A 13,314-nucleotide genomic window follows, 5' to 3' on the forward strand; every position below is an offset into this window, starting at 1 on the left:
GTCGCGGCGTTGGAGATACTTCCTTCTCCGGTCACGACGCTCACTACCTAAGTTTGGTGATTTTGCTTTGCTGCATCGACGTAAGCGGTGTGCTGGTTGCTTTGGTACTTTTCTTGAAGGACCATATGAAGGGTCACTCACAGCGCGTACACAGGCAGAGGGACCGAAAGAACGACGAAGACAAGCGCTGTGTCTTCGTCGTTCTTTCGGTCCGTCTGTCTTTACGTAGGCGCTGTGAGTGATGTTTGCAACGGAATACCAACTAGCCCGTCCCCAAACCCTGCATGGTAAAGTTGTTCTTTTACTTCATATGATTGCATACGTTTACTGTAATGCTTAGATATCCGATGACTCATATCTGTAACAGTTGATTATTTAATACACATTTACAAAACACTTAGTTCAGTTTATTTTCCTAAAAAAAATAATATTTACAGTTTTCTCTCCGCTCGATTCATGGACGATTCCCCAGAGTGGTTTGCGTCATTTCACTGAGGAACAAGAGCGAAGATATATGTAGCTTAGTTCTCGCGAATGCAGGCTTGACGCGGTAACTACGCTGGTGACGCGAGGCTCGACCGGTGTGTTTCTCTACGTAATCGCGTGGCTGTATTCCCAGGTTTCCAAAGTACAGAGAAGCTAACAAGTTAAGACATGCAGTTTTCCTTCGTTGAGCAAGCAGTTCTAGATTGGCGAGCATGGGTGAGTCAAGTAGTTTGAACCTTTTATTAACACAGCTAACCTTTGCATTTTTTTAGTTTTCTTCAAAGGGTCCCACACAGCACTGCATTATTCCAAAGATGGTCTGATAAACGTTTCATAGATTACGAGCCTCAGTGAAGGAGAGGATTCGCCCAACTTGTGTTTTAAAAGGTCGGCATTTTCTCGGGCAGTGGAGTATATGCTGTCTATATGGGTCAGCAGCGTGGCTTTTTGCGCTTGTTGGTGCATGGTTTAAATACCGACGAATAGTGCGCAGAGGGCGAGACAGTCAAAACCAAACACGCACGAGCAGTACGAGCGCTAAATTCCAACAAATATAATTTTTCACATACATCACTTTTATGCGCCCGAAAACATAACACTTAGACAACTAGTATAAGCGTCTCGGAAACGGAAGCTATTTATGTGCGTCCTGCTCTGCTTGTTCTTTCAGCTTCGATCATCTCTGGAGTTATCCTGTCTTTGCTTCTAGCATTTGACAGGAACTAGAAATTATGGATATGGGACGATAATTATCGACTTGTAATGGAGAACCCTTCATAAAAACAGGGACGTCTCTTGCGATACGCGCATCGTCAGGCAGCGAGGCAGAATCGATGGACTTCTGAAAAACTATTACTAATAGGCGAACCATTTGGTCAGAATATTTTTGTAGGAACGTATTTGGAATGTTATGCGGCCCAGGTGACTTTTTAATGTGTAAGCGCAATAGAAATTCGGTAACGTCTTCAACAGAAATGCTGATGCTCTTAACATTTTCAGTGTCATTGGATACTTCGACACGTGAGGCTGACCTCGTAAAACACTTTGAAAAAGAAAGGTATTGATTCTGTGGGCTGATATTTTATCCGTAAGCATGCAGCCTGGTAAAGAAATTTGATTTACTTTGTTAGAATCCTTGTGGGACAGAAATTGCTAAGATGTGGAGGAATTTTCTTTCACGAAGCGGCGAAGCTTAACAGAGAAATAGCGCTCCCTTGATTCTTGCAACTTTGTCGTCTCTAAATCAAGTGCTAAATTCGATATAAATGTTTTATCACGTGTTTCCTTCATCATCATCAGTCTGGTTACGCCCACTGCAGGGCAAAGGCCTCTCTCATACTTCTCCAACAACCCCGGTCATGTACTAATTGTGGCCATGTCGTCCCTGCAAACTTCTTAATCTCATCCGCCCACCTAACTTTCTGCTGCCCCCTGCTACGCTTCCCTTCCCTTGTAATCAAGTCCGTAACTCTGAATGACCATCGGTTATCTTTCCTCCTCATTACATGTCCTGCCCCTGCCCATTTCTTTTTCTTGATTTCAACTAAGATGTCATTAACTCGCGTCTGTTCCCTCACCCAATCTGCTCTTTTCTTATCCCTTAACGTTACACCCATCATTCTTCTTTCCATAGCTCATTGCGTCGTCCTCAATTTGAGTAGAACCCTTTTCGTAAGCCTCCAGGTTTCTGCCCCGTAGGTGAGTACTGGTAAGACACATCTATTATACTCTTTTCTCTTGAGGGGTAATGGCAACCTGCTGTTCATGATCTGAGAATGCCTGCCAAACGCACCCCAGTCCATTCTTATTCTTCTGATTATTTCCATCTGATGATCCGGATCCACCGTCACTACCTGCCCTAAGTAGATGTATTCCCTTACCACTTCCAGTACCTCGCTACCTATTGTAAACTGCTGATCTCTTCTGAGACTGTTAAACATTACATTAGTTTTCTGCAGATTAATTTTTGGACCCACCCTTCTGCTTTGCCTCTCCAGGTTAGTGAGCATGCACTGCAATTGGTCCCCTGAGTTGCTAAGCAAGGCAATAGCATCAGCGAATCGCAAGTTACTAAGGTATTCTCCATTAACTTATGTCCCCAATGCTTCCCAATCCAGGTCTCTGAATACCTCCTGTAAACACGCTGTGAATAGCATGGGAGAGATCGTATCTCCCTGCCTGACGCCTTTCTTTATTGAGATTTTGTTGCTTTCCTTATGGAGGACTACGGTGGCTGTGGAGCCACTATAGATATCTTTCAGTATTTTTAGATACGGCTCGTCTACACCCTGATTCTGTAATGCCTCCATGACTGCTGAGGTTTCGACAGAATCAAACGCTTTCTCGTAATCAATTAAAGCTACATATAAGGGTTGGTTATATTCCGCACATTTTTCTATCACCTGATTGATGTGAATATGGTCTATTGTTGAGTAGCCTTTACGGAATGCTGCCTGGTCCTTTGCTTGACAGAAGTCTAAGGTGTTCCGGATTCTATTTGCGATTACCTTAGTAAATAGTTTGTAGGCAACTGACAGTAAGGTGATCGGTCTACAATTTTTCAAGTCTTTGGCGTCCCCATTCTTATGGATTAGGATTATGTTAGCGTTCTTCTAAGATTCCGGTACTCTCGAGGTCATGAGGCATTGCGTATACAGGGTGGCTAGTTTCTCTAGAACAATCTGCCCACCATCCTTCAGCAAATGTGCTGTTACCTGATCCTCCCCAGCTGCCTTCCCCCTTTGCATATCTCCCAAGGCTTTCTTTACTTCTTCCGGCGTTACCTGTGGGATTTCGAATTCCACTAGACTATTTTCTCTTCCATTATCGTCGTGGGTGCCACTGGTACTATATAAATCTCTATAGAACCCCTCAGCCACTTGAACTATCTCATCCATATTAGTAATGACATAGCCGGCTTTGTCTCTTAACGCATACATCTTATTCTTGCCAATTCCTGGTTTCTTCTTCACTGCTTTTAGGCTTCCTCCGTTCCTGAGAGTATGTTCAATCCTATCCATATTATGCTTCCTTAGGTCAGCTGTCTTACGCTTGTGGATTAACTTCGAAAGTTCTGCAAGTTCTATTCTAGCTGTGGGGTTAGAGGCTTTCATACATTGGCGTTTCTTGATCAGATCGTTCGTCTCCTGCGATAATTTGCTGGTATCCTGCCTAACGGAGTTACCACCGACTTCCATTGCACACTCCTTAATAATGCCCACAAGATTGTCGTTCATTGCTTCAACACTAAGGTGTTCCTGAGTTAAAGCCGAATACCTGTTCTGTGGCTCTCCTGCTCTGTGTGTGGCTCTCCTGAATACCTGTCCGGCCCTCCTGCTCTGGCGAGGGAGTGCGTTACCGGTTCTGGTCACCGGGATCAGGCCACACTCCAGGCCTGTTTATGCAATTTTATCAGCATGCGAATTTTTTTAATCCGGTGGAAAAATTGCCGGCACCGGGATTCGAACCACGGACCTCTTGCACGCGATGCGGGTATTCTACCTCTACGCTACCGCTGCACCGTACCATAGCGTTTAATTCGGCGTTGTAAATTAACATTTCTGCCGTAATTTATAGGTTATCTCGGCCTATCTTTAATTTTATCAGGAATAAAATTACGGATTCAAAGTTCACAACACGTTTTAAACTTTGTCCACTATGTATTAACGTTGTCATCAAAAAATGAGAGAAGTGATTGTTCCAAATGAAATATAATATTTGAACCATCTGCTGCGTAATTGTTTTTGATATTTGTGAATTTGGCGTTCTTTGAATGAGACTTATGGCGAAGGAAACTCGTAAAATAAGCTAAGCCTGGGTCAGAAATTACCTCGTGAACTTCACCTGCTCAGTTGCTGAAGCCAGACGAGCAAAGCACAAAGTTCAAGATGGAGCACTGGTTACACGTTTGTAGGAAACATACACAGTTTGACACGGGCTTGTACGCCACCATCGTTGCCAGCAGATTGTTTCAGATCAGTGGGTCAACTAACACCCATCAATACTGGAAGTATTGAAGTCTCCAGCGATTATTAAGTTCCGATTCAGGTATCTATCTAAAGGTTTTGCCGGTGCAATCTCATACGTCACGTAGGTAACTTGGCGCAGAACGCGATAAGGACCGTTGTAGCGTGGTAGAAGCTTCGCTGATAGACCAACTCGTCGAGTTGGCGACAAGAGGAGCACTAAGGGTCCTGCAGCGTGATATACATTCTTATGACGGCAATCGTAACGCAAATTCTGTGATGCCTGCAACATGGTAAGGTAGCTACATGCGATATGACGCGCAGCGTTCGCCCCGAGTAGGTTAAAGAAACGCTGCTAAAGTTGGGGGACCACCCGCCAAGTGAAGCCGCCGCGGCGCAATCTTGCGGTAGGCAAAAGCACGCAAGCCGCCGCACCTTATGTGTTTCGGGTCGTCGTATCTTGCCGCACGCAGTGTTGTGCGGATCCCAAACTGTGGTTGCGCGCTCGGGCGTTTTTACTGAACTTGACGTACAAGCAGCTGACACGTTATCCTTCTCATTTAAATAAGGTTGCAAACAAACATTGCCTTGCTCTAGCATAAAGGAACATATTATATGTTAGGATAAAAAGGAAACGGCTGCCACCAAACTTCCGAGAACCTACATGCATTGAGGATGCTAAAGCAGCGGCAGCACCTGACGATAATGAAGATAATAATGAATACTTATATGTGTTGCGTCTGCTGCTGTTTATCGTGTTAAATTTTCAGTTCTTAATTGCTTTTATGTTCTGATAGCTTTCGTGATTGATCAGTTTATGCACTGAATTAAAGAAGGCAAATAAACGCTAATTATTGCGCGAATCTTTTCTTCTTTGCGGCAGCTGCATATTGATGCCGATAAAATAGAAAAATACCCCAGTACTCGGATATCTGCGATCCGAAGACCTCCAATATGGCTCGCCTCATAGCCCACACTGTTGCATTATAACCTAAAAATCCGTTAAGCAATTAAAAACCGCTTGGAAAGTCGGCGAACAGCGCTGCCAAGCTCTAGGCAGGTCGCTCCTTGCACCCCGCAAGATGGCCGCCGCCGGCTTCACCCGAGCCCGCAGGCCGTTATAGGCGGCTTCCACTCATGCAGTTTATCTTTAGCCTCCTTGGTTCGCCCTTGTGATGGCATCTTGCGCGTACGCCGATGGTTGTTGTGGGGCGGATGGTTGTAAAGCACCCATGGGGAGCGTCGGTTGACGGCCAAAAAGAAGATAAAACAGTGAACAGTATCGTGGCGTGACGTATTATAGGCGGGTGTAACAAAGGGTAACGTGGCATCCCAGTTGAGGTGGTCGGCGGAAACGTACCTGGAGAGCATGTCGGTTATGGTGCGATTCAGTCGTTTGGTGAGACCGTTTGCCTGAGGGTGGTCGGCGGTATTGACCTTGTGTTTTGTGTAACACAAGCGGAGGAGATCATTGATGACCCGCGACAAGAAGTAAGGGCCGCGATCGGTGAGCAGCTGACGAGGAGCTTTGTGATGCAGAATCACATCGTGGAGAAGGAAGTCGGCAATATCGACAGCACAGCTGATTGGAAGTGCGCGTGTAATAGCGTAGTGCGTGGCATAGCCTGTCGCGACATCAACCCATTTGTTCCCTGATGCTGATGTAGGGAAAGATCCGATCAGATCGAGGCCGACGCAGAAGAACGACTCTACTGGGACACCAATAGGCTGAAAAAGGCCGGCGGGAATCATCGGTGGCCTCTTGCGTCGTTGAAACAGTTCGCCGCTGCCAACGTACTTCTGTACGGAGCGATGAAGCCCAGGCCAAAAGAAATGACGCCGCACGATATCATAAGTGTGCGTTACACCAAGGTGGCCTGCTGTGGCTTCGTCGTAAAGCTGCTGGAGGACAGAGTTGCGCATGTGGGATGGATTCACCAGCAACTGCTCAGGGCCTTCGGGGTATGCACGGGCACAAAGTTCCACCACGTAAGGTAAACGTCCGGAGTGACTCGTCAGATGCCTCGGAGCTGAGACGGTTGATGGTAGAACGTAACGCCGGATCACGCCACTGTTCATCGCCGAAATGAAGAAGCTCTGAGATAAAAAGAACAGCGGCATCGGTGTCAGGATTTGTGCTCTCGGGTGGATCAATGGGATATCGGGCAGGTAGTCCGCGTCCTGATGTAATTGGCCAGACTTGTGCACGACGGAAAACGCGTACTCTTGTAAGCGCAAAGCCCATTGTCCAAGGATCTTTCAGCGAGGAAAGCCAGCAGAGCGCACTACCGTGAATGGACGGCCAAAGAGGTGGGGTCCAATTGTGGAGATGGCTCCAACAAGGCATTCACGCTCGGCAAATGAGTAATTGCGCTCTGGTACAGAGAGCAGGCGACTGGCGCACGCTACGACGCACTCACGACTCATGACCATGCTGGCGCTGGGCAAGGACGGCTCCGATTCCGTATCCACTGGCGTCCGTTCGAACTTCCGTAGGAGCAGATGGGTCGATGTGCGCCAACGGAGGAGAAGTCGTCAGGAGGCCGATAAGCGCAAAATACATGAGCTTTTCTACGGCCCCATAAGAAAGGTGCATCTTTCTTGAGAAGTTCTGTTAGTGGATGGGTGATGTCAGCGAAATTTTTGACAAAGCGATGGAAGAACATAAGCCAATCAAGAAGCGAACGTCTTTGGTTGAGGAAGGTACAGGGAAATGCTTCACGGCGCGAATTTTTGCTGGGTCAGGTCGTATTCCTACATCGTTAACAAGGTAACCAAGCACTGTCATTTCTCTACGACCAAAATGGCACTCGGATGAGCTGAACTGTAGACCGGTGATGCGGAACACTTGGAGAATGGCCGACAGGCGCTGAATGCGGCTGACAAATGTCGTTGAAAAAGGAATAACGGCATCTGTGTAACATAAGCAGGCCGACCATTTCAGGCCTCGAAGGAGCGAATCCATCATGCATTCAAATGTGGCTGGCGCACTTCATAGACCGAAGGGCATAACCTTAAACCGGTATAGCCAGTTAGGTGTTACAAATGCGGTCTTTCCGCGGTCCATAGGCAACCTGCCAATAGCCACACTGCAGGTCGATGGACGAAAAATGACTCGCTCCGTGGAGGCAGTCGAAGGTATCACCTATGCGTCGCAACGGATATACGTCCGTCGTGGTGATCTTGTTTTGGTATCTGTAATCGACACAGAAACGTCAGGTGTCCTCTTTTTTCTTGACAAGCACTACTGGAGATGTCCATGGGCTCCTCGAAGGTTGTATATTGTCTTTTTCCGCCGTCGACTTCTTTTTGTATAGTCGCCCGTTCAGCAGCTGAAACGCGATACGAACGACGATGAATAGGGCTTACGTCGCCGGTGTCGATTCGACGCATGACAATCGTTGTCTGGCCAAGTGGGCGCTTGTCGGAGATATCCCGGTAAAGAAGCTAACACACGGCAAAGCTCACTGGTCAGCACAGGTGAAAGGACCGCGGCTATCATTTTGTCTAATTCAGTGGTGGGTAATTTGATGGATCCTGCTGCGCACGTGGGACTTGAAAGGGGCTTCAGATGTTAGTGTGGAGACCTTACAGGCGTTTAGGGAGGACAACATTGCAAGCTAAATTCCGCAAGGTAGAACATGGGTGGATAAGGCAAAGTGAAGCACAGGCAGATATGCTTCATTGTGGACAATTTCGGCAACCGTGTGTGGTAGGATTACATTGTGTGCCAAGAGAATGTCAATAATAGGGAATGCAAGGTAATCGCCGTCAACAATAGAATTAGAGAGCGTCAAAACTAGTGGATTGGGACGGCAGTCGTGCGCACTCAAAGTACACAGTTGCGTAGGCCTAGCAGCAAGAGTCTCGGGAACAGAAAGGAGTTCAAGTTGAAGGACACCGGTGCCACAGTGTACGTGGGCTGAATGTGTAAACAAAAAGGTCAGTGACCAAGATCACGTCGTATGGGCACTGCTCAAGCACAAGAAACAGACAACTTGTCCTATGGCCAGATATAGTGACGCGGGCAGCACACGTTCCAATAACGGTAGGTGTGGTTCCATCGGCGACTCTTAATGCACGTTGCACAGAAGGTGTCAGGACTTTCTTCATCTTCTCACGAAGACTAGCGCTCATCACCGAGATTTGTGTATCGGTGTCAGTAAGGGCCGTAGCAGTAACACCGTCCACTTGGACTTGTAGAAAATTAGAGCGCTTAGGGACAGTCAGACGAGGATTTCAAAGCCGGGTCAAGAATGCAGCGTCTCCTCCGCGCGCTGCACTCGTTAGTTTTCGATGCGTAGCGTCCAGGATTGGCAGGCCACGGGAAACGGCGGACTTGCGGCGGGCGAGATCGGCGGTTGCGCAGGGATCTGCCGCACACACTGGTGCGAGTGTCCCCATCGGGCGTGTGTCAAGGAGCGCGACGACGCTGCACGGGCGTCGGGACGCGCCAGCGAGTCGGCGACGGCTGCAGCAGTGCCGCACAATGTGCCCGACTGTTGGGCGCGGCGTCCCCCGCGGGATCGCGAGTGAGAGGACCGGTTCCTCGGCGCGACTGGTGGTGTGGCTGACGTGAGGGTTGGAACGCGCGCGGCGCAGAGCCCCAAATTAGCGACCTCCTGTCGAACCACGGCTTGAATCGAGGAAACCGTAGGCTGGTTGTCAGTCGAGACATCGGGGACAAGAGGGGCTGGTGATATCGCTTCTATTTCACGACGAACGATACGTGTCAAATTGTGCGAAGCAGGCCATTGTAAAGACGGTGGTGGTTCTTCATATGATGGTGATGCGGCAGTATTGGGCAGCCTGGGGAATTGCTGGGTGGTACGGCGGGATTTTGCTTGTTCGAATCGCCAACAGTCTTCTTTTACAATAGCATCCACGGTAGCGCAGTTCCTGAATACCAAAACGTTGATCGGAACCTACGGACTGCCAAAGCTTTTTTTCTTATGCGCAGCGTCGCGTGAGAATAGTCGCGAAACAAAGACACGCCTGTGTCTTTTAGTTTGAAACAGTTCTTAAACATGACACGCTTTTCGTTGTAGTTATACAATCTAGGAGCAATCGGCCTATAGGTTTCTTATCGCGGCTTCTGCTGATTCTGTGAACGCGTTCAACGGAATTAATGCTTATGCCAAGTCTATCTTTGCAGACTTTAAGCACCACCATTTCTTCCAACACTTCTACAGTTTCGTTGTGAGCGTCTCGAATGCCAAATACTATTTATTCCTACGTGCGTTGTCTTCGTAATTTAGAAACTTTTTTTCTTCTGATCCGATGGCTTCTCGAGGCGCTGGGTGAATTCATCAAGAACCTTTATTTTTTCTTCGTTTGCTTTCGACAGTCTACACTTCATCGAGCTTCGAAAGTTTGGCGTTCATTTGAGAAAGCATCTTATCGCGCTTTTTATCAGCCGCCTTTATATATTTCAGGATAAGAGAGTTTCTTACATTTCTTGATCGGTAGCGCTGGGGTTAGTCTCTATGTCACCGCAGAATATAAGAAACATCGCAGACCAACGATCAGCAACAATACAGAAGTATCGGTGACATGCTTTTGTATTGATGGATTTTCCAGAAAGTGATATTTGTTTAATATGGATGAAAGACTACACTAACGATAGTAGTTTATTATCTGTACCAAAACGTGGTGTGAGTTATGTATCAGTGTTTTATGTATTTAAATTTAAACTTTCAGGCCGAACTACCATCCTATCAATATGCAAAACACTGGTACATGGCTCACACCACGTTTCCGCACCTCTTATAAACTACGGTCATTACAGTATAACCTTCCTTTCATCTTAAACAAATATCACTTTCCGGAAAACTAAACTAAACGCAATTGCGATAAATATCTGTTCGGATGTAGATCCTATTGTTTGCTTTTAATTGCTATTTCGATCTTTCGCTGTTTTGTTGTTTTCTTCTGTTCTTTCTTTTTTAGTTCAAAGAAGAGTTAAATGAACTTTTGTGGTTATGATGTTGTTTTGAAATATGAAATCCATGTTTTCGGTTATAGGCTTTGCCGTATGAATTTGTCTTTCACTCTAGATATTGTGTTTATTTTTCTTTATCTAACGACAAAATTCTTTGCCTGTGTCTCTGCATTCTGTTAAAACGTTTCGTCATTCCAATACGTAGGCCTACGTTGCTACTCAAATAGTTGTGTTACTCTCCTGAAATGTTATGAATGCATTATTGCATGTATCGTACCGTAAATTCAATGCTAACCATGCCATGTAACACGTGCCAAGGCCTTCTTCCGCCTGTTTTATTGCAGCTTTTAGCCTAGGCAGCCATCCAGACCGTTCTTGGTGAAATAAATTTAAAATTGAAAAAAAAATCGCATCTCTCACTTGAGTCGTGCGAACTTTCCTTCTCCCTTATCAAAACGTCTTCTTGCGCGTTCACTTTCATGGAAGAGACCAGCCGACTAGCCTAATGTTGGACACTGGCGAATTCGACCATGGTGGCGTTTTGGAGCCAATCGGGAGGTATCCATCCAGAGGTAAATGTGGAAGCCGCCGACTTGACTTAAAGACCGAAGGGGAAACATAAATGAAGCTCGCTGTGGAGACGGCTGGAAGAGAAGGCTAGAAGGGAGGAATAGTATGAATGAAGTGAACCTACTTCAACGGTAAATAATATAGTTTAGTTTGTACATATATTTAAATATTTAAATGTGCCAGAAAGGCCGTAAAAGCCCCGCGAGTCTAACTCAGATGTGCAGTATGACAATTTCGGCAACGGCCGGAAACAGCATGCTGGATGCAGACGATCTTGCCGCCGTCGTTCTCGCCGTTCTCGCCAGGTGCCGCGGGCGTCTTGGTGTCGGCCAACCGCATCCTGACCAAGGCTCTGCTCCGGGACGAGAGGCTCAACACGCTGCTCTTTTTCCTCGTGTCTGTCACGGTGGTCATGCTCTGCTTCGTCATCCACCTGGTGCTGCATCGCACCAGGCAAGGAGCTCACCGTTCACCACTGCACAAGGAGGAAGCTGCGTGTTTCCATTTGACATGAGCGCATAAAGGACAGGCAGGGCACGCAAGAAACGAGAGGGCGCTTTGCCCCGAGCCTTTTCTTTAACGTCGTGGTGGCTCTTTGCGCTCTTTAATCGTGCAAATATACACCAGTCATGAACTCTGAAAGTACGTTTAAGTCATACTGCTTCCATTTCCCTATGCTCAAACACGCGAGGTACGCATAAATGCTTTCATTGACTGAACCAACCTGAATGAAAGTTATAGCATTTAATAGGAAGCTTTAGCTCGGGTGCTCCTACTTAAACGAACGAGAGCGAATACATTGTTTCACATGGTAGCCATGTCTGTATATTCGATTAGGTTTGTTGCGTCCAAAAGAAAAAAAAGGAAGATTATCGATTTAAGCCAGTAGATCTTTTAGTTAGGTGAAGATTTTTTAAAACAAAAATTGCGGAGTCTTGCTATAAAAAGCATTAAGAAAGCGACGCCTCAAGCTTGAAACTCTGCAATTCAAGAACATAAGTTCCGTGAAGTGCAACCATTGAAATATCTAAAGCGGACAAAGTTGATGCTCTGTATGCACAGCTCTGAGGCATACAATTTGTGAGTGGGAGTTGTGCATCACCTTCGTAAACATTTCAACACGTCCACGTAAACTGTAAACTCATATAGCATCGTACTTTTTCATTTATTAAGGATCACTTAGGGGGCTAGTTGGAATGACATAATTAGAAAGCAGCGCTGCCGAAGTTTAGAGACACGCAGAAAGCGCGAGCACAGGCGATGGAGCTCTTCTGTCGACTGATTGAACAGAAAAGAACAGGGGAGGAGTGAAATCGCGAGCCGAAACGCCAATGCAAGTATGTTCTGCGCGTAGTGCTTGCGCCTTGGCGTTCCGGCTCGCGATTTCACTCCTCCCGTGTTCTTTTCTGTTCAGTCAGTCGACAGAAGAGCTCCATCGCCTGTGCTCGCGCTTTCTGCGTGTCTCTAAACTTCGGCAGCGCTGCTTTCCAATCATATTGCGCCGCTTCAGAAGCTCTCACAGACGCAGTTTACAGAATTGCGATGTCTGTTTTTGTGCAGTGTTACTGTTTAGCAAGTTTCGTGCTTCTGTTTGATACAACTTGCTTCACATTGCGGATTTCCGCAGGGTAGGTTTGCAACGTCAGGGTCCCTAAACATCAACTTGTCGATAAATTCGGCATCGTCCTGCAATGTGCTAGCTAGCCTCCATGGTTAGTTCAGATGGTGGAGCGATCTCCCCCGGACCGTGGCCCCGGGGAGCCGTTAGTTCCGGGCTCGATCCTCTCGCCGGTACAAATTTCGCTTCAGCTGCGAAGCTTTCTGCCTGAGAAACCCGTATTGGCCTTTTTTTTATAGCTTCACGCTGCAGACAGATGGATAACAATATTTCGTTTGATGAAACTTGCCCTGCTCTTGTGAAATTTCGCAGAGTTCATTACCCAGTGCACACAATGAGTCCCTTAAACTTCATCTGCTGAAGGATGGCGGAACATATTATTATAAGCGTGTGTACTTGATTTAATGCGCTACTGTCGATTCCCATCTAGGAAACGCAGTTTCTCAGATGATGAATACCACGCTTACGCTTGCCAAGCTGGATGATCATTCTCGCTTCCGTGATCAGCCCGATCTACACAGCGGTCGTAAGAGCGTGCGTAGCGCGTCTATACTGCCCGTATAAACTGGTTCCGTCGTCCTTCAGCAAATTGGACGTAAAAAGTGTCGTCCTTTGTGCTGTACTTTTTCTGCTGTCGCGGTCGTTTGGCGCTTCTTTCTTTCTTGCAACCGCAATGTGTCCACGTTAAGGAACACGAGTGACACGGGAACAATCAACGCACGTGACCGTTAGAA

The 13,314-nt window shown here is 46.8% G+C and overlaps 1 protein-coding gene across 1 annotated transcript in view; it reads left to right on the plus strand.

Moving 5' to 3' along the window:
• Ent3 (equilibrative nucleoside transporter 3) overlaps positions 1-13,314 on the plus strand; it is a 454,360-nt gene that overhangs the window by 57,306 nt on the left and 383,740 nt on the right. Inside the window, exon 5 of the mRNA XM_075700951.1 lies at positions 11,268-11,415. Within this exon, the coding sequence (XP_075557066.1) occupies positions 11,268-11,415 (148 nt within the window). The remainder of the gene's footprint in view (positions 1-11,267; positions 11,416-13,314) is intronic.

This window comes from Dermacentor variabilis, chromosome 8 (assembly GCF_050947875.1).
Source record: "Dermacentor variabilis isolate Ectoservices chromosome 8, ASM5094787v1, whole genome shotgun sequence".
NCBI classification, from domain to species: domain Eukaryota; kingdom Metazoa; phylum Arthropoda; class Arachnida; order Ixodida; family Ixodidae; genus Dermacentor; species Dermacentor variabilis.